Source organism: Hippoglossus hippoglossus, chromosome 11 (genome assembly GCF_009819705.1).
Source record: "Hippoglossus hippoglossus isolate fHipHip1 chromosome 11, fHipHip1.pri, whole genome shotgun sequence".
Taxonomy (NCBI): domain Eukaryota; kingdom Metazoa; phylum Chordata; class Actinopteri; order Pleuronectiformes; family Pleuronectidae; genus Hippoglossus; species Hippoglossus hippoglossus.
In genome coordinates, this window is record NC_047161.1 from 5,797,769 (window position 1) to 5,819,563 (window position 21,795).

The following is a 21,795-nucleotide window of genomic DNA, read 5'->3' on the forward strand; positions in this document are numbered from 1 at the left end:
CCACCGGATTCTCTTCCTGGGGATTCTCATGCTGTGAGAACAGATTTATGGTTGAGGCTGAGCAGCCGTTTCTTGCATGGAGGAGTTGTTTTAACAGCACTGCACTAGAGATTCAGAGAGTCATGAATAAAAGCCTGCAAGACACAGACAATCAGACACAAACAATCAGACACACAGACAGACAGACAGACAGACAGACAGATGAATAGACTGTCGGCAGCATATACTGAAGATACACTCCATTCTTAACACGGTGGTAAATGGACTTTATGACACATTATAAGACACATTCACTCATTCATTCAGCTCTACTATTTTATGCCCTTCTTTTTTTGTTACATACCATTCGCACAGTATCTTGCACGATAGATGAAACATTAAATATCTTTAAGAAGAAAGTGTGCGCACGTATATGTGTTGTGCATAAAGTATGCAAGCATGACACACGCTGATATGATTAAAGTTGGTTTCACAGTGTTCGGGGACTGGAACATGGACTCCCTGTTCCAAGCCTGACAGCCGCTGATGGATCAGTACAGTGTCGTGTCACATTAACCTGAAGTTGTCAACCTGACAAATAGAATTAGATGTTCTCAAGCTGAAAGTATAAATATTCTAAGTATTTTCAGTACGTACAATGTTTGGGTATCCAATTTGTCACATTAAAGGTTGTCTGTAGGATTTAGTGACATCTAGTGGTGGAGTTGCAAGTTGCTGAATAGCCCTCGTCTCCACTCTTGTAGGAGAATGTCTGGTTTGTCCCTTCTGAGCTGCTGTAGAAAGATGGCGTTACAACATGGCCGACACTGGAGGAGACACATAAATGATGAGGATATAAAGGGGTGAGACAAAAACACAGGTGATTATACACTAATGAAAACATATAAACATACATATTTTATCCTATTTCGGTCAATTGATCCCTTTAAATCCTAAATATTAGCTCTTAAGACGTAGTACTTCATTAATGTTTTATTTCATTTGATGATATCCCGTCAATTTAACGTGCACGCTGTAGAAAAATGCTAAATCTTCTATGTGGCGATCTGTGAGAGCCAGAGGGAACTGAATGGCTAAAGCAGAATGAGGATTTGCAACATTTGCAGGATATAGTGAATAATAGAGAAGGTTATGTGCTTTGTTGTGTGTTTTGGGCTGTGAAGCAGTTCAGAGTAATCAAAAGAGACATATTTTAAAAAGCAATGAAAACAGTGAATGGACACTCTGGACATTTTTAATTATGACTTTACACTCTTTTTTACAAAAATTATTTTATTTTTTCCCCTGAAAACAAGACCAGAGTTCACTTTTCTGTTCAAAAAATATCTTCAAACAAGTTCAGCTTGATGGTTTATGGGCAGCGAGCAGTTTAAAATCCTTTATACTGTACATACTGTATCTCTGTCCCTTATTGTCAGATCACACACACACACACACACACACACACACACACACACACACACACACCCACACACACACACACACCTTTAACTTTCAGACTGATTTGCCATATCCAACAGTTCATTGTCATTGAGATTTGATTTCCCTGTAGAAAACTGCCTTGTATGGGTTTTCTGTTCCTTTGCTTTGGGTGATTTCCATCATTATCTATCTGAAGCCACCAGACCAATAAATCCAATATATATCATTAGTGTTATTAACCCATCTTTATATCTTTGCATTTTTCCCTTTTACCCTCTTTTCTAAATACATACGGTCCATTTAATTCCTACACCTGAAATGTATTTTCAAAACAAAAACAACACTGAATACATATATATTTATATATGTATATATATATATATATATCATTTGGTGTGCATAGATATTGATAAAGTGCAAATAGTATTTGGTTAAAAAAAAGCTTAATAATGTGATTTCCCTGTTTGTTTATGATCCAGTCTTTGAAGCAGGAAGAAGAAAACAAATAAAGTCTCTGGTGTTTGTGTTGGTCCTGATGAATATACTGCAGTAATCCTCTCTGTGGTGACAGTTCACTTTCCTCTCGACGATGTTCCAGTGCTCTCCTCCGACACTCATCTCTGACGAACCCACTGCAAAGCGTCCACTGGAGGTTCTCTCCTTCCCAGCTGCTTGGCTGTAACTCCTCACCCCTCCTGGCGGGGGCGGTGTTTCTGCTGCGCTCTACTTCTCATCCACAACAAAGATTTCCTCAGGGATCTTCTCCTCCGAGTCGGAGCGGTCCGACAGCTTGTCCAGGTACTCCATGTCGTCGAAGCGCTCGGCCACACACTGGGCCGTCAGGCGGGCCTCTGGGTCGTGGTCCCAGCAGTCGTCTATGGAGGCGCACACCAGCTGGATGCCCTGCAGGGGGAGCAGTGGAGCACAGGTATGATCAGTCAGGAACACTGACTCAGTCTGTGGCTGAAACCATCAACGTTCATGTGTGTTTGTGCTTCCATCTGTGTTTGTGTTGATGGAAATCACTGTTAACCAGTGTGTTTTCTATTAATGAAGTATAATGCAACAGAATTATGGATATTTGATTTTAGCAGATGGCCTGTTCTTGACTTCATGATCAAACCGCTTTGAATATTTAATTTTTGCATTGTTTAAATAGGAAACATTATTCAAGAGACCAAGTTTCCCGATGCAGAAATTCCACAAAGAATAGAAATGAGCTAATTAGGAAATAAGTGCTGCACTGATAATTATTTATTAACGATATTAATGCTAGTTATATGGGTTTGCATTATATGATGCATTTTGTAGGTTATCCAATTGCTGGCTGTTGCTTATGTATTCTTAGCTCACCAGCTAATCTGTGCTTATAGTTGCTGCTAAAACTGACCAATGATAAAAAGCATTAGTACATAATTAAGATGCAATGAAAACCTCATTTTGAGGTCCTCAGTAGTCACAGAGTCGCTTCATCCCACCGGAGATCATTGAGTTAAAACATGGAGCCGGTTTCTACCAGGTTGTGTCCAGTAGGTGCTGGTGCCTCTTACCGGGTGGTTGTTCCAGGTGTTGGGGATCTCAGGTCTTCCTCTGTCTCGGAGAACGCTGTCCTTCATGCTCTCCACACACGGGTGCTCCCTCAGGTTCCCGAAGGGCGGCTCGTACTCTTTCACCTCTGCACGTCAACGAGAAACAAGACACAGGTTTAAAAAACAAAAAAACATCATCAAAGTGTTCCGCTTCAGTAATGCACTTTAGAGCAGACTCGCATGTGCAGGACTGGTGCAGCTCTCCTGAATGGAGCGGCTGGATCAGATGGCAGCGGCCCACATCGCACGCAGCCACAACACCTGTCAAAGGAGCCACTGTGCGCTGGAAATTAAAAGCTGCAGGTTGCAAAGTGTAAACAGCAGCGCAGCAGCACAAACAACTCCACTGATAGAAGGGCCGAGGGGGAGATTTGCTGAGGAGAAACACTTTTTCCATCACATTTTTCTTTTCTTTTTTTTTTTTTTTTTACCGTCAGCATTAATAGGCTTTAAGTAGCTCACCATCTCAGCTCTGGCTTTGTGTCAGTTCTCTTGCACAACAAAACGCAGAGTGCTTCTCAAAGGCAAAATAGCAGTCGGGTTCACTCGGGGGCAAGACTTCAGAGCACTGAAGAGGACGATGCAGTCTGCAAACCCCGGGTCAACCGTTTGCAAAGAAAATGTAACCTTACATAATATATCCTAAACACACACCTAAACTAACAAAAAAGGTAAAAGCAGATTGGTTCTGCATTTTGCTCGAGATGAAAATCTTTCCCACAGAGTTTAGAGAACTGGACCAGCCGCAGCGAGTTGTGGAGGAATCAGTTCAGTCACGAGGCAAACATGTTGTTCGCTGCAAGTTCACTGACTCCACCTGTAACGTTTATATGTCAAAGTTAAGGAATGAGAAATCCACAACCGATCCTGAATGTCTGGAATGCTGGAGAAGACAATCCACTTCTAAGTAAACTGTTTGTGGGATGAACCCGTGGATGGTTACAAAGAGGCTCACAGGAAGCTATGAAGCCTGCAGACAGGAAATGGAGACTTCTGGGACACAGACCAATACAACAGGGGGCTTTTCTCAGAAGTTGAAACTTATTCTGCAAGTGAAATTCCTCTGGTTCGGGGGTAAAATCTGAAACAAAGCCCCACCCAGCCTTCGGTCAACATTGAAGAGAAAAGGAGACAGATGTTTCTCTTTGTTTTGACAGGCCTGAGCGAGAGTATAACCGTATTCTGGACTTTATAAACCGTCAGGCAAACATGTTTACGTGTTCATCCCCAAACAATGGGCCCAAAATATATGAATCATACTCGTGAGCTCTCTGTGTGTATTCTAGGATGGAGGGGCCGGCGAATCCCGCTTGAAAAAGGAGAGGTGGTTTTTCCAGGGCGAACCTTAAATTAAACTCTGAACGGGCGAAAAGCTTTTGAAAAAACACAACACAGGGTCAGAGAGGAATGCTGTGGTCTGCAAAAGTCACACGCTGCATACTGACAAGATTTCTGCACAGAGAGAAGAACTTCTGCTGTGTCTCCGACGACAGCTGACATGCAGTGATGTGAATTCTGCAACGCCGGCACATATTTTATCCTTAAATGTCTGTTTCTCAGGACAGATGTCAGGAATCTGCAGACGAGAGAAACTCTTAGCTTCAGTCAAACAAGTCCTGAAGTTTCCAAAGTTTTGTGGTTAATGTTTAGATCTCGGTGCTCGAGGAGATCTGTAAACCCTTCTACGTCATCACAAGCAGATATTTTGTTAGATTTCCTGGTGCCGCTGCCCTTCCCAGTGAACATTTTTGTCTAATTATTCTCAATAAGGCGTAAATAAAGAGAATCCCATCACCTAAACACATAAATAATGCAGGGAAGCTGATCCAAGCAGAGTTTGAACAAGCACTTGGAAATAAATTAGTGATGTGATCACAATAACATTGTCTGTTTTCCAAAGTCTGCGTCTGGAGGAACAGCTTGATGACTAATCCACTCACAGCCGCCGCTGCTGGTTTTGATTAGGCTGCGGTGGCTGTGACACTTGTTTTGTGTTGCTCGCAGGCTGTTAAAGTCATTTCGTGCAGATGCATACATGTGCGGAGCTTACTTTGGACATATGGCATTGACTTACCCTGGAGGCTAACCCTACCATTAACTATGGCTGATACATACACTAACCTTCACCTAACCCCATTAAAACAAGACCGGAGCTATTCCAGCTCGGGTTGGATGAAGCTTCAATGAAACCGAATTGGGCACAAACCCGAATATTCTGTCCCAGATTCGTCCCCAATCAAGACATAAGTTCCCCCAATTGTGGGATATGGCAGAACCAACACACACCCACACCCATATAGACGAGCACACACACACACACACACACACACACACACACACACACACACACACACGCACACACACACACCAGTCCACCAGGCCCTCCAGTTCCAAAGGAGCTGCTGGTCTGACATCTGGAGCGCAGCTGCCCTAACCTCTCCTCCTCTCCAGTCTAGCCCAACCTCTCCCTCCAGGGACCGAAGGTATTTCTCTGTCTGCAGCTCCACGTTAAACACCACTCCACTATTATCCCACTACTTAGCCCCACCCGCCTGAGGAACGCCCTCGCAGTCTTTTCCAAGCCCTAAATCTGGACCAGCTAAATTATACAGGAGAACAGAGGCGGAGTTAAAAAGGCCTGAGCCTTGGATCCAGCTTTTCCCTTCTCTCCGAGGTGTGTTAATCTCCCTGTTTCTCTCTCGTTCCAGCCCTTCCTCTGTCTTTACAGTTGGAAGATAAAGAAAAGCAAAGCGAAGGCTCGTGGCTGCCTGGCTGACGGGCGCTGTCGACAGACGGCTGTGTTCTCCTTGCCATCTGAGAGCAGACCACGGCCCCAGGAACCGTGACAGAGCGGCGAGGTGGCTGCCTGCCACTGAGGCGCTGAGATAGCTGATCAGACATCTGTCCTCTACAAACACACACGCACACGCACACAGACACACAGACACACACACACACACACACACAGGCAGGTGGCATCAGATACAAGAGCGATGAGTGGAAACTTCTCCCGGGTCATTAAAATGATCGTCTGGGATGCGTCATTCCTGGAGCCGTGCGTGTTTCGTCTCCAGCGAGGTGAGTTCTCGGAGAGTCATGAGTGAGTCAGCGACCTCCAGGGACAACTTGGCAACTTCAGGACGACTTTCTGAGCACTCAGTCAACATCAGTTTCACTCATTCACTCCAGATCTCTGGCAGCGTACTATCACTATCTGCCAGTCGAGCACAACTGAACGACTGCATCTCATTTGCGCAGCCTCTTGCCTCCTTCCTCTGGGCCCTTCAAGGTGGAAAACTTTCACCGTTTATTCAACATCTTAACCTTTCAGGATGAGAACCGTCTCCTTGGGTTTTCAGCTTAACGATCCACAGATTCCCCCCCCGCTCGCCTCGGAGAGTTGCCAAGGCAAGAAAAACGTGGATGAAGATATGCAGAACATGGGAAAAACACATGTGCTACCCCAGCGGTTTCTATCTTTAGTCTCTGCTCTGGTCCGAGGGTGGGACGGGAACCCATCTGCTCCCCCCCCCCCCCCTTTCTCCAGTAAATCCTCACCGGCCTGTCCTCCCTGTCTGCCTGTGCCGGCCATGAGTAACGCTGGGTGACTGTCTGCAGCGTTGCGGCGCAGCGAGAGAGTAATTAATCGCTGCTTCACCTGCCTCAGGGTAAAAAGAAGAAAGATACATGGGGGAGAGAAATGTAGAGAAGCTGAGCTGAGGCCGACGAGTTTAGACGACGAAGAATGAATCCGACATGTATGCTGCACGTGCGACTCATTACTATTCTCTTGTGTGAGTAAAATCCATATTGTAGATTCCATACCATTCCATATCAAACACCAAATCCCAATGTTATACCGTTATTTAATGTATTTATTGGATTTAATGTTTTTACTTAATGTCTGGTTTGACACAGCAGCTAAAATCCAAAACAGGTTCCCTTAACCTGACATCCTACTGATCTATCCCTTTAGCTAGCTAGCTTCCAAACTAAGACAGAGACGCTACAACTTGGTAAATTAACTGTATTGAAGGAAAATGAAGCGATATTTTCACTTCCCTGAAATAAAGACGATATTGATATGAAAACATTATTTGTCAAGATTTGGTAGGAAGTCATGTGTTTGTCCGGTTTAAAGCTCGGGTTGGTAATCCTGGAAACTTGAAACACTTGCAACAGATACATCCCACCCCCCCTCTCATCAAAGCTCTGCCCCCAAAACTAAATCTATCAACCTCTGTAGTTACTGTCTGTCTATTCAGAAAAACATGGTTGAACTGGGTCTATAATAATGTTTGCTGTCGTCCACAGTTCCCGTTTGTTGAGATGTAAATAAATCCCAAATAAGCGGCGGAAAGACTCACAAGCATAAACGGAGAAGTGAATAAAGTGGATGGATGAGTAGGATGAATAAAGCCTTTGTCCCTCAAGAGGAAACAACGTGAAGCTAACGTTGATCCAGCCTGGATTAATTTAATCCATCTCGATGTATCCTGTCTGGTCTGCTTTCAGGAGACACTCGCCACAAAACATCATCCACAGAGTTAACTTCCCTCTCAAAACAGTGCGTCCAGGGACCGTGCTCTTTGCAAAACAGGAAATCGTCTGTTTTGTTTTCAAAGGTGTACCCACAGGGCACATACTGTATATTCCTACTGTTGGGAGAGGAAAAGCAAAGGGGATTGTGGGTCACATAACCATGTTTTTTTTCTCCTGGGCAAAATAACGGTGCGACACATTTCAAGGGGGGCCCCCTGGGGGTTCGGGTAGTGGGGGCAAAAACAGGAAAACACCAAAGTAGACGCGTTCATGTCCAAACCCGGCTTTCAATCACGACGCTGACACAATGGAGACGGGAGCAGTCACAGAAACAAACTGGACCACAGAGACACTGAAAGGAAGTGAAAACAAATGACTGACTGTCGACGTGAAATACTGCCGCGCAGTTCTCCTTCACGTAATCACCCATTTCTATTATTTGCACATATCCTGGCCTTGTTTTTGCTTCGGCATGACGAACGCGAGTAACGCGACATTAGTGAAGTGAAAGCTGATCCTTGAGACGTCGACAAGATGGATTGGGTCCCTTTTAGGATTCGTTCCCACAGTGATTAATGGAACATGGAGGACACACACACAGGTCCCGTCACACATCCAGTGAGTGAGCTCGAGGTGGAGCTGGTCACCGGGCTCCTAATTGGTAAAGTCGTCCATGTGCTTGTTCTCCTTAGAGGTGGAGCGAGAGCCAGGGAGGCAAATTTTCTCTTAACAGTATTTCTGAGGATCTTTGCACACAGTCCAAAGGGAATTTCCTTAATCAGTGCTGCTATGGATTTCCTTTCCCCTCAATCACCCGGGCTAATCTCTAATTTACCAAGGAAACACACACTTATCTCTATTTTTAACTAAAGGTCACCAGTGATGTTTATGTGTGAACAGTGGGGCAACACATGATGGGTTTAGAGGTAAAAATACATTTAAAGAAGATGTGCACTCAACACAACTGATCATGATTAACAAAGAGGAAACTGAGGGATGTGACACAGCAGTTCAACATTTTGGGGGAAATCCACGAGGGTTTATGAGCAAGACTGTTATTTTTGGCCGACATTCTGAATCTTTTGTTTTTACACTTTACAGTTTGTGTTGTTGTTGTTCTTATTTTTCTGGCTGTAGTTTAATTTGCAGATATGAGAGTGGCATCAATCTTCTCATCTAACTCTCCCGCTGCGTTCTTCATATGTAAAAAACATAAACTCCAGAAAATATCGGAAAAATGTGGTTTCCAAGTTGACGTCTTTGTCGGCGTCTCCTACGTGTATGAAACCTCTTTTTCATACTGAGATATGTATTCTCTTGTTTTTCCTCACATGGGCTCACGGAAATAGCAGCTTAAGTGCATCTCCCCCAAAATGTTGATCCCTCCATCCACCAGGACGGAGTCCAACCTTCAGGAGGCGTTCAAATCCTCAATGAGAGCAAATATCCACTGTAGTATTTCTGAGAGAGACGCTGCCGTCAGCCCTGCTGTTCTCTGCTGACTCAGAATCTCTAAAGCGCAACCAGCCAGATGGATAATATAAATACTTATTCTTATATTTACTGTGTGGTTAAGTTAAACTGCCTTTGGCCTGGATACAGGCCCAGATTGTTGTTTACAGCTTAACTGTTCTTTCTTGAATACACAGTAAGTAAGGTCTGCAAACTGTGAACTTAAATTTGTGATTCTTTTTTTGTTGCAGTTTTTCTTCACAAATCCTTCAGTAATTTTAAAATCAATTACTTATTAATTCAAAGCCTAATTTATCAGTTTACCAGAGTTGTTTACCAGTAGCTCAACCTGAAAGAGCAAAATATTTTGATGAGGACTCAGAGGAGCTTTTGAAGTCCCAGGATCGGACTAAACTATTTGGCATAAAAAAATAAACAGCTTAACAGTTTACTCCACAAAATGTTTGCTGCTGTAAAGCTGATGCATTGGCCTTCAGTTTCAAACACTGATCAGATAACGTCATTAGAAGAAGTGGTCATTTCTCTCATGGAGGCACCACAGCAGATTATTGAGTCGTGCACTTCATCTTACCTCCGTTTGCACTACACCTGGAAATGATCTCCCACAGAACGAGAGCCATGGAGTAGACGTCGGCCTGTTTGAAAGACTCGATGTTTTCTAGGTTGATTCTCGACTCCAACACCTCTGGGGCCATGTACCTGGCCGTACCCACCTGGAGGAGGAAAAACAGAAAGGGAGATCCGTGTCACTGAAGTCAGCTGATGACAATAAAAGATAACATAGTATAATATTGTTTTTTATGGGTTAAAGCAACAGTATGTCGCCCTTTTTACCCAAAAGTCCAAGCTTCAAAATAAGTGTGATGGTACATTGACTTGGAATAGAGAGAATGGTGCAGCTCCTACTCCCACTCGTCACCCTGAACGCATGTTGTTGCTCTGTGTAACTTCAACTGACTGATAGTTGCAGCTTAAACTGGCAATCAGCAGAGAACACACCTCTGCCAACACTCCCCTTACGAAACCACATTTAAATTGACTAGATCCAGATTTTTATTTGGATCCGCACCAAATCGCACACAGAAGAAAAAAAGGCAGATTTTTCCCATCAAGATCCATTAAACATATTCTCTGGGAAATCTAAGAAGATTCCTGGATCCACCCCCTGATCCAGATCTGCACCAAAATGTAATGGCTTCTTCCCTGACCCATACCACATCCTTCTACTGAATTTTACGGTCTTGATCACAAACAAACAAACCAGCCAGGAATCTTTTAAAATATGAAGAATTTAAAAACAGAGTTTTGTGGATTTGTGACAGGAAGCTGGGGATTATGGGTAATATCCACCGTTCAGTTGTGTTTCAGTTCAGTGAGTGGGACCACGCACTCAGAGCAGCTGTCAACAGAGTGATAGACAGTTTTTTCTCTACATGTAAATCACTGGGACACGGAGCCCGACAGATTCAATCACCCCGCCTAGCTGCAGAGGGCGCTGTTGCTCAGTAAAAGTAACATGGTGTTGCTTTAAACAGGACAGGACATCTAGTCAGTAAGAATCACACCCCAACATTAACCTGAGGTGGAAAGACAGGTGGTTATTTCCTGCTTCAGCAAGATGTCACATCACATTCATGAGAATCCAAACATGTTTGATGTATTAAATAACTTAGAAAACAAAGGGAGCTCAGAGCTGAACAACATGTTGATTATCTTCACATAATTACCGCTTTGGAAAATGTTTTCAATGGCGCTTCCCTCCAAGGGCAGTGCAATGCATTAGGTGTGAGTCATTTTCATAATGGAGTCTAATATAACTCTGGTCTATTCAGCGTAATGAGTCCATTAAGAATCAATCTAGCCTGTTTGCCTTGTGACTATAATAAAATGACAACCCAGGAAGAATTACGGCATAATGTCCATCAACAGGATCCATCGGGGGAATAAGATACAGAGAATGGCAAATATTTAGAGCCGGTTTCCCTGAGCGATGAGGATCAGAAATGAAAAGTTTGATCGATGGTGTGGCTCGTTTCAGGGTCGAATAAATACCTTCAAAAGAAATATATGACAGGGCTCGGAATGGCCTGTGTCGGGGGGGTGCCGGTGCAAATTATAGCAGGAGAGGATTTATGTCTTATCTCTGAAGGGGATCAAAAGCCAAAGTGAGAAAAGCCTTACCTGCCCACTGTTGGCCAGCTCGTCCACTGACAGATTGCTGTCCAGGCGCAGTGCGAGGCCGAAGTCGCACAGGCAGCAGGTCAGGTCGCTCTTCACCAGTATGTTGGAGCTCTTTATGTCCCTGTGTGCGATGGCCACCTTGTAGCGGCCGCAGGTCGTGTGGTCGCTGTGCAGGTGAGCCACTCCGCCAGCGAGCGAGCTCCCGAGCAGCCACAGGTCGCTCCATGTGATAATATGATGACTCAGGTACTCCTGCAGATTCCCTCTGGGGTGATAGGCCGTGATGAGCCAGTACTGTCTCTGCACCTTCCGCTCCTCCGCTGTCAGGAAGTGAAGCACATTCTCGTGTCTCAAGTCTGCGTCCGAGAAGATGTCCTTCTCGTTTTTCCAGGAGGCGTACTCCTCGTACTGGAAAATCTTTATCGCCACCGTCTCGAACCCTTGCTCCTCGCTGCCCGACGAGCCCTGCTTCAGTTTCGCTTTGTAAACCTCTGCAAAACGTCCCTTTCCGACCTGGACATCCAGCTCGATGGGCAGCAGCTCCGTGTTGTGGTTGAGATTATTGGCGAGCGTGGAGCTGCTGTCCGAACCCTCGTCGTCTATCATGATGGCGTGAGCGTCGCTGAAGCCCTTCTTGCGCCTGGAGCTGGCATGCCGCTGGCGGTAGACCCGGTAGCAGTAGAAGGAAGTGATGACGAGAACAGCCATGACCAGCAGAGGCACCAGGCTCACCAAGATGACCGCTACCACCTGAGAGTCCATGTCTGAGGGAACAAAAGTGAGAAGACTAAGATTAAAACTACACTCGTGAATATGTCCCCAGAGGATGATCGCTGGACTGTTCTCTTTAGCTCTGCACAGGATTTTAGCATTTCAACTTTAAAATGTGATGTCAACAGCTTGTTGTTCTGACCCCAAGTGACCAGAACAATTTACCCGGGTTTAAAAGTCCTTTTCTTGAACTTGATAACAAAAAATAATTTTCCTGCAAGGTCCATTTATCAGTTTGTCCACTTGTAATAAAATTGTAGATTCCATTTAAATATACGCCACATTCAGAACTGGCCAAGGAAAATGAAGATTGGAGCATCTACAAGATGAACTGTGATCATGTGATATGATCAAAAGTCCCAGAACTATGATTATAAAGGGATTTTGTATAATTCAAGATTAATCTCTTGGATTTCCTTTTCTCTGTGTCAACAAGACGAAGGTTCTTTCAAAACCCTGTGCTTTCCCACTTGTCCTTTTTTCGGGATGATGACTAACGGAAAATTTGTTTCCCACAAGAAACAAATTAAAGTCAAACTCGTATCTGTGTAGATCGTATCTGGTCAGGACTAAAGTAGTATATTCTCAGAGCAGGGGGGGGGGGGGGGGGGGGGGGGGGGGGGCCTTACCCTCCCATAAGGAATGTCCATAAGCATCAGAAAGCTAAAGTTAGCGTCTCGGCCGCAAATGCAAACAGCTCCAAACCCTGACCCAGTCAACCACATATTGTGTCTCTTTATAGTTTACGTCTGATTCTTGTAATTTAGGAGGCGGTGCGTCTGGTAGCTGCTCCGGTTTTGGCGAGGAGTGAAAGTTTATACTTGAGCTGCGGTTATAAGAGAAGACCTATAAACTGTATATAACCAGACAACACATACGGAACGAGAGCACACCCACTGGTTCACAATGTGACGAGATCTAAATCTAATTACTTGTACACTGTGTTGTCTAGTTGCTCCCAGTCCCACATGGATTTGATCAACATTTACCAATTTCCCCCTTTTACAGACCTTAATTTCCCCTTTAGCTTTAGATGACGATTGTTTCTAAACAGAATCGCAGACAGGTGAATTACAAAGATGAATAAAAGAGATTTCAGATGAATGGTAGATGTGAGGAGCAGAGTCGGGTCAAAATGAAGGAGGAGTACAGGATCTAGTCGTCTGCCCAGTCAAGCCCTCTGCTTCTCTCTCAGGTTTTTTTTTTTTTCCTGAACAGGAAACCACATGTCTGAAATCCTCAACATGGCCCCGACCAGTTTGTTTTGCTTTTGGTAGAGTGAGAAGCTCTTTCTCACAACAAACCTGTCACCGTGCCTCTGCCAGACAGCGCTCCCAGACGGCTTTGGCCAGAGCATCACGTTGTATAACTTCACGTTTTGAGGGAGAAAGGATCTGATGTCCAGCTGGTTAAATCAAAAACCATCAAATTAAGCTTTTCCTTAAATTGAAAGTTTTTGCTCTGTAGTTTTTAAACTGAAAAAATTGTTTAAATGAATAGTTTGAGGGGAAAAAAAGATTATTTGCTTTCTTGCCGAGACTTGGATGAGAAGACTGACAACCGTTACCGTAGCAACTCTAAATATATTTTAGCTGGTATGTGAACAACTTGGCTTTTCCTCTAACCTATGAATTAGCTCTGTGATTTTTGCAGTAACCCTTGTTATACAGTTTAGGAAACATAAGTGAATGTTTAATCAGAAAAACAACACTGTTCAAAGGATCATCACAGTCACTAACTCGTAAAACATAAACTAGTATATATATATGTATATATATATATATTTGATTTCTGCTGCAGCTCTTTCATTACAGCTCGGCCTCGGGTTAGTGACAGAGAAGTTACAGAAAGTGCTCAGACATTCTCGACAGTGAGCGAATGGGTTTCCATGACGTGGTTTTTTCACTGTGCAGATGCTTTCAATTTGGCTCCCTGCTCGGAGCCAGGTCTCGGAAATGTACCTCCGTGTTATTATTGCCTGGATGCTGTAGTCAAAATACATTTGATTCCAGGGCCCGTGTTGCAACTGGAGTCCGCGGGTCAACGTCTCCGAAAGGCCTGTTTGTGATCATATAGCCGGAGAGAATTAAAGTGCACACGTGTTAGCCTTCATGCATGACGCCTTACATGACAAGCCGAGAGGATCTGGCATGATAATATGAGGTGGACCGTGACTATGACGTTAGCATGTTGTGTTGTGCAGATGTGGGAAGCGTGAGGTCTCCCACCTCATACATGTTGATGCAGAGTTTCTGCACCACTTGTCCACTGCTTTTAGAAAAGTACCCATACCAAAAGCTGTATAATAAACATGACTCTTTGCCTTTTAACTTCTGAAGAATGCAGCAGGAGATTTTCCAGGTCAGACGTGTTCACAACAACAGGAAAATGTCCGGAACACTCAGGCGAGGGGTGTCGCCTGGGTCGATCATGCAGGAGGCCCGACATGACGTGGAAATTGCAGAAATGAGTCCTTTTGTTTACAGCACATTGACATTGGAGTCTGTTCTTATCGCCAAAAGCTCTCAAATCTCATGTACGATGCCTCTTTTTCATTCTGAGACACTAAACTCCTCCAGTTTCACGTCTGTCGCAAGTTATTAGTGTCATCAACACACCTACTCTCCTGCTGTGAATTTTCCAGATATTATCCTGCTGTATTCCCACATTTGACATTTGTGCTTGAGCTTCCGGAAAGTGTGCGGAGCAACCGACTTGGACATTTGTTCTCCCACAAACAGCCCCTCATGATCAGCAGACTGCAGCTCCCCTCAGCTCTGGGGAGTGTTTTGGCATCTTTTATCTAATTGCTCTGGTTTTACGTCCTGCAGTTTCACTGCTTTAGTTCAGTATTTCTGCTCTCATCAGCCTCGTTTCCAGCTGTTTCAGCAAACAAGCTCTGATAAACCCACAGTGGGAGACTCGCTCTGCACCAAACAGCAGAGAGACAATGATTCACATAGTTTGTGAAAACTCTGGAGCACGAGCAGCTATTGAGCAGGTCACAGGTCCGAGGGAAAGAGATGGTGAAGATCGGGCTAATGTTGCTTTGAATTTGCAGGGAACTCTTTTCTATCATGTTCGCTTCAGCTTTATAAGTCAGAGTTTTGGCCCAAAAACAAAAAACAAGAAACAAAACCAAAAGAAGAAACTACAGAGCTGCTGCTTTAACTTACATGAGTTAAAAATGATGTGCTCATTGCACTCATCCTGCGAGCAGGAGCAGATGAAGAACTCGGAGCCCATTCCCTTCCTCTCCTTCATATCACACTTGCTGTTGTTGTAGTCCTCCAGGACGAGGCCGTACAGCTTCTCAGCTGGTTTGTGACAGACTGTTTCAAAGGTGGCGTTGTCATCTTTCTTCCTCCTGAGAAACAGAAAAAAAACCCATTGAAAACCCTTCCACTATTTGGTTTGATTTGATTTGTAGTCTTTGTTTTGGAACAAAAACGACAAAGAATAGTTTGGAAATGAAGTCGTTTTCAGAAATCTGTATCATCGTGTAACACTGGCAGGACTGAAGTTGTGCAAATAATGCAGTTTTTCAGCCGTACAGTGATAAAGTGGTTAGTGTAAAGGCCAGGGTTGTCCACGGCCTCAGCATTATGTAAATCACTGCAACACAGAGGTCACATTTACAAACAGCGTGAGTTTGAAATATCATTACAAACAGGAAACAAGGAGAAAAAAACCCTGAACCTGCACAATACATAAATATTTAAATTCCGCCTCCCTGCAGAGCGGCGCTGTCCTGAGCGACATTTTCAAGAGGTGCAGCCGTCCACGTGCCGTTGGCGTTCTGCTAACCTCAGCACCTCACATGCCCATAACGACGCGAATATAATTAGAAATAGCAGCGTGGCCTTAAGCCTCTAATACCGACACAAATCGGCTTCCTGCTGCTTCTCACATTTGGAGTCAGATCTGATGCTGATGGGTGGTTAGAGGCTCATGTGCGATCGTCTGCCCCAGAACGCTGACGGACGGAGTGTTTAGAGGAAAAGGTCAGCGAAGGAAACTGGTCTGAATGAGGAAAGATCATTTCCTCACCTCTTTTCTCACTATTATGATCTAAGATCTGAATATAATAACCTTCATACAACTTACTTTAATACTTAACCAACTATAACTTGTTATTATTCACATCCAGTGGACACTCACCATATACTGACGCACACTTCGTCGTCATGGGGGCAGATGGACGTGATGTTGCACTCCACCTTGCACCTCCCTGTCCCCATGCAGCTGGTTGGCTGCCTGTCACAGAACATGCACAGCCTCTTCATCTTCATTATCATGGCCTCTGGAGAAAGAGAAGGGATTTGACAGAGGAAGTTTGGTGAGTAAATAAAAAAAATTCAGTCCAAACTGTAACACGGAGTCGAAACACGAAACAACAGGTTGAATTTAAGTGTTTTTAAGACACTTGAAATGAGATTTAAGACCAAACTTGTGATGGAAATACACACAAACAAAAAGTGAAATTATCTACTTGTTCCAAAACACATTTATATCCGTTCACCTTGATCCCCGTTGTTGAAACACTTTCGACACACAGCACAGTTTGTTATTCTCAAGCCACTTATCATTAAACTTGCATACTGGTATAATTACATAGTAATGTTCCTTCTTCGGTCTGGCAGAGTAGAGACATTATCGCAGTGATGTGCCCAAAAACCTTACGACCCATGCAATTTAAATTCAAGGCAGTTTAATACTTTTTAAGACCTTTTATTTTCAAAATATAATTTAAAAAAAATGAACGCCTCGTAAATAAGTCTGTTATATATACACTGACTCCAAGTGCCCCCAAGTGTTCGATGAAGGGAAATGCCTTTCTTTGCGCCAGCTGTTTTAACGGAATATATGTCCGGAGCAATATCGGGACAAAAGCTAACAATGTCAAACAACTAGCCTCTTAGATGATGAGTTTTCATGGTAACTTCCTGTGGTACAAAGTGCATACGATCTGTCCGAAATACATACGCAAAAGTTACAGTTTTTCAACGTACATGGAGGCAAATTCCGGACGAAAAACTACCGCTAACTATTTTCGCAACACATCCGAGATCACAGAGGTTTCCATAGGAATGAATACAGACTCAAACCTGATGCCTTGTATGTTTAACTGGTTATTTAAGCAACATTTGATCAAATATCAGACAAAGGCTTGATCAGTAACGCACATATGTACATAAAGTCCGGGATTCTTTTGGAATTTGCCAATAAATTGGAGCAAAGACGAAACAAATCCAAAATATGTCTTTCTACTGCACGGACATGTTCGCTGCCTGTGAAGTGGGAACAATAAGAGCAGCGTTCAGAGGCCTCCACCTCACTCTGGTCTTGTTCAGACTTGACTTTGCCGGCAGGCAGGCCCATATCAGTGAAAGACAGGATTGTGTGATGAGTGCCTGTGGGTTTGATAATCATCTGAGGAGACAACTGCCAGACAGGCAAGAACAACAAACAAAGAAAAACATGGATTCATCTCATCTCCTTCGCTGGGAACTCTCTAATTTGTCAAGTCGGCTCCTCGACAAGAAAGGTGCCGCGCCAACTCTGTTCATGAATATCAAAAAAAAGGTAGGACGGCGTAATGTGTGTGTGTGTGTGTGTGTGTGTGTTTGTGAGGAATTTAGTTTCTGCAGACAGGTTTCCTGTTAGTTCTTGGAAAGATAAAAGCAGCCAGGTATCATGCCTCTGTTTGGGACAGAGAGGACAGACTGAGGAAGAGGAGGGTGAGCAATCTCTCTACAGACAATCCCACATGATTTGTGAGGCGTATACAACGTGGTATGATGACGGTAATGATGATGATCATGTGTACTTTAGCCTCTCGCTGCGAGTCTACTGAGTAAACAGAAAAGGAGAAGGGAAAAAGAGATTTCCACGTGGTTAGAGCTGGATCACTGAACTCCACTCCTCCAGATCTTTTAGGTTAATGTTTAAAACGAAAAAACGGAAGAATAGTCTGACGGGAAAACATTTGAATTATAAAAGCAGAGGAAGAGAATGAGCGTGTGACTGCACTGCTACAGTTAAACCACTTAACCACACTTTCTACTGTACGCCAACACCACGTGCACAGGAACCTGTTCCTTCCATCAGAATATGCATCTCGAGAGCAGGCCAAGAGAGAAAGTGGCTTCGCTTCTACCGATGACAATAACTTCTGCACAAAAACACCACAGAGATATGTGTGAAGTGGTGGGTGGGTGTCTGAAGCTACAAGTCACATGGAGAGAGAGAGAGACGCTTCAGACAGGGAAGTGCAAGTGAAAACAGACATCTCGACGGTGTCAGCAGTCAGCGAAGAAGTCTGCTCAGTATCCGTTCGCCCCTGAATTCACACTGACCTGAAAAGGTGCTGTGGTGTGTGTGTGTGATACAGTGTGTGTGTGTTTGTGTGTGTGTGTGTGTGTGTGTGCTCTGTGGCACAAAAAGCCTACTGTGTCATTCCTCCCCAGTCGGCAGGGTGGGGTTAGACCGACAGAGCAACAGAAATACTGTACAACCTGCAGCGTGAAAGAGCAAAGTCTCGCAGAGAAATATTTCTCTCCGGCCTCTTGACTGAGGGAACTCCCCCGAACAAACAAAACCCATCAAGATATTACACTTAAACTCCGGCCTGAATCATTTCAGAGCCATTTCAGCCTCTTCAGCTCTGCCCGGTGGGCCAATGGGGGGAGGGGGGGTTTGAAGTAAATCAGCAGTGAGGGGATAAGTCCAGTGGTGTGAAGGTGTTTGAGCCGGAGTAATTATATCATTAGAGCGACTCCTCTGAAAGACGAGCGCGTCGTTTTAAACCCAGGGGGCGGGCGATGGAGGGGATGAATGGTGGTAATTGTCACCCAGGGCTACATATAATTGCACAGAGGTGGGGGGAAGAGGATTAGGAGCAGCCAAAGCCACTTGGTGCCGTTGGGACTGAGCCTGGGACAGATGAAGGTAAAACCCAGTCTTCCTCGGAGGAAGTCATGTGGCTGCCACATCAAAGATGGAGACAAACTGGGGCAGGGCGATACGGCCAAAACTTTATCAAGGTGACAATTATAGATATCGATGATTAGCACCATAAATGTCACATTGTTATTACTCTAAAGTTTTGAGTTGTGGTTTGAAACTCGTCTTTAGGGACAGAGAAGGACAAATATAGAATAGCCCCCCTTCCACACGTGGTTTATCACAAGATAATAATCGATATCAACTGAAATGAACATTTTCTACCTGATATCATTTTAGCAGCATGCTATGAGGAGGCCTTTAAAGGCTAACAGGTGATATCAGACAGATAAGACACTTGTAGAGCGGCTTCTGTTGTTTCTGATTAATCTTATTAAAATTAAAATTGCCCAACCCCAGAGATAACCCATGTGAGGAGGTAGGACAATAAAGAAATATCAATAAAAATAACGATTATCATTTTCATCAATAGCTAAATCAGTCCTCAAACTTGAAAGAAACAACAATAAGACATTTATGGAATTAATTATCACGATGTGGACTGATACGAACACTTTGTATGCACGGTGACGAGTTTGAACACATACGATCTACTTCAGATTCGTACAAATGTTTTGCTGTTTGTCGTTTTAAGAGTTTAAAACCAAAAACCTTCACTCAGAAGCAAAAATCAGTCTGACAACTTAAAAGTTATAACAAAGTGACGTTTATCGCGATAAATATGATAATAATCGTGATATGGACTGAAACAAACATTACAAACTTTAACCGTATGAGGAAGACTACAGGTGACTGTTGGATCTCAATAACCTGCGCACTGCGGCGGTTTCTGTTGTTTTTACTAAGTTTATTCGGACTTTTTTATTAATTATTAAAAGTGTTGCAGGTCTGCGGGGAAACATCGCGTGTGAAATAAACTTCAAGCAAACTTAGGTGTCGCTTCACCGACACTCGTCCAGACTCGTGTGCGCAAAGTTGGACTCACCCGTCTCCTCCAGCAGTAAAACACCGAACAGTATCGTTCCGCACCAGAAAGCGGAAAAGCGAAGTAGCTCCATGGAGAGACGGACAACACACTTCCCTCTTTCTCATGAATTCACCGAAGCCTTGGTTGGGTTTCCGAACTTAGAGCCGCTCCACGACCAGAGAAGAGAAGAGAGACGCGCGCGCGGCTCCGGGTGGAAGTAAACACACGCAGGCAGGAGTTGCTCAACACGTCTCACAGTAACGTGCACTTCTCATGAAACAGGAAATCTTAAGAGGGGCTGGACACTTTTTTCTTCCTCCCCTTCTTCTTCTTCTTCTTCCTCTTCCTCGTCCTCTTCTTCTCAGCCTGACTCCTGTGGCAGACTCGAACCCTGTCATTAAGAGGCTGGGACTTGAAATGACACGCTCTCACATAACCGGAGGCTTCACCTTATAGCCTGCAAGTAAAAGCAAAAACACCCTGGTTCTCTTCAAAGTGTCCTCGCAGCCCTCAGATCTCACAGAAAACTGATAATCAGAAAAGAAAACACATTTATTTTTATTTATTTTTACACATTTTGCTCATTTAAGCCAAGTCCCTACATCACGTCCCCCTGCTCCATGTTTTCCTGGAGGGGGTCCAGGCCTCCCAGTTAATCAAGGGTGACATAAGTAAAGCCCAGGGCCCCTCCATATCTCAAAGTGTTGCTTTTTTATTGAAGACACAGAGGTTAAGTCCACCGTGACACCAATAAATCACACCCTCTATGGCCCACATGTGTTTCTGCTCTGCATACTCCAGCCGTGACGTCAGGTTTTTCAGTCCTGACCCTGTGACCAGCTCACACTGCATCTCTCCCCCCCCCCACAGGATGTCAACTCCTCACACCACCGAGACTCACTCGGCTTCATCAACGCCCCTCGCTGCTTTTCGCTGAGCTTGAGAATCATCAAGTTTCCGAAGAGATGCAGCACTTACATGGGTTTTGTGTTTTGAAATCACATTTATTACCAATTGAGTAAAAAAATGTACATTGATGGGGTTGAACGTGGGTCATAACACGAGTGTTTCAAACCGTCTCTGACCTTTCAGGGCTGAACGTAATGTCAATCCTCCGGGACGTCCCCTACGTCATGAACTTTATGTATGTTTGAAAAAGTGAATACCATCTGATTAAAGGTGGGTGCCCCCCCCGCAAACAGCGACCGCTCACGAGGAGGAATCTGGAAAACTGAGCTCCTTTTCAAATCCATGTTGTAACTAAACATCTAAACCAACGCATTGTCTACCATTCAGAGACTTCCCCCATCCTCTCCTGCCCCTCGACTGTCTCACACACACCCACACACCCACACACACACACCCACACACACACCCACCCACACACACACCCACCCACACACACACACACACGCACACGCACACGCACACGCACACGCACACGCACACACACACCCTAACTTACCCTAATGACTGTCAGGAAACTCAGAAGGTGAGATGCCGTCTACTTGATTCGACATGTGTGTGTTGAAAAGTGTCATCGCTGGAGTCATAGCGAGAAAATAACTGAGCGACAATAACTTAGCTTTAGCAAGCTACTTGGTGTGTGTGTGTGTGTGTGTGTGTGTGTGTGTGTGTGTGTGTGTGTGTGTGTGTGTGTGTGTGTGTGTGTGTGTGTGTGTGTGTGTGTGTGTGTGTGTGTGTGTGTGTGTGTGTGTGTGTTTGGGGTGGGGTTAGAGTTACATCACCCACAACTTGAAGTTACACTTTAAGTTAACTTCATTATTAAAGTACTCCATTGATACGTATACGTCCAGGATCCATAGGGATTGACAGTGGCTAATTCAGCATACATTTCATGGTGCATATTTGCCATAATGTAAA

At 44.3% G+C, this 21,795-nt stretch overlaps 1 protein-coding gene across 1 annotated transcript; it reads right to left on the bottom strand.

The window, feature by feature from the left end:
- Nucleotides 1–1,228: 1,228 nt before the first annotated feature.
- LOC117770903 (TGF-beta receptor type-2-like) lies at nt 1,229–20,249 on the bottom strand. Its single transcript, XM_034600747.1, has 7 exons — nt 19,930–20,249; nt 16,140–16,281; nt 15,155–15,345; nt 11,208–11,971; nt 9,598–9,739; nt 2,973–3,097; nt 1,229–2,325 (listed from the first exon to the last, which is right to left on the bottom strand). Exons 1-7 carry the CDS (start codon nt 20,000–20,002, stop codon nt 2,146–2,148), a joined length of 1,617 nt encoding a protein of 538 aa, XP_034456638.1. The 5' UTR covers nt 20,003–20,249; the 3' UTR covers nt 1,229–2,145.
- Nucleotides 20,250–21,795: the final 1,546 nt, after the last annotated feature.

Bases quoted from the DNA above. Each gene is read 5' to 3' on its own strand.
- LOC117770903 (XM_034600747.1), bottom strand. From the start codon at position 20,002: ATGGAGCTACTTCGCTTTTCCGCTTTCTGGTGCGGAACGATACTGTTC. The intron at 3,098-9,597 runs GTAAGATGAAGT...GTTGACGTGCAG, and splicing joins CAGGTGTAGTGCAAACGGAG to AGGTGAAAGAGTACGAGCCG. The intron at 2,326-2,972 runs GTAAGAGGCACC...CTCCCCCTGCAG, and splicing joins ACACCTGGAACAACCACCCG to GGCATCCAGCTGGTGTGCGC.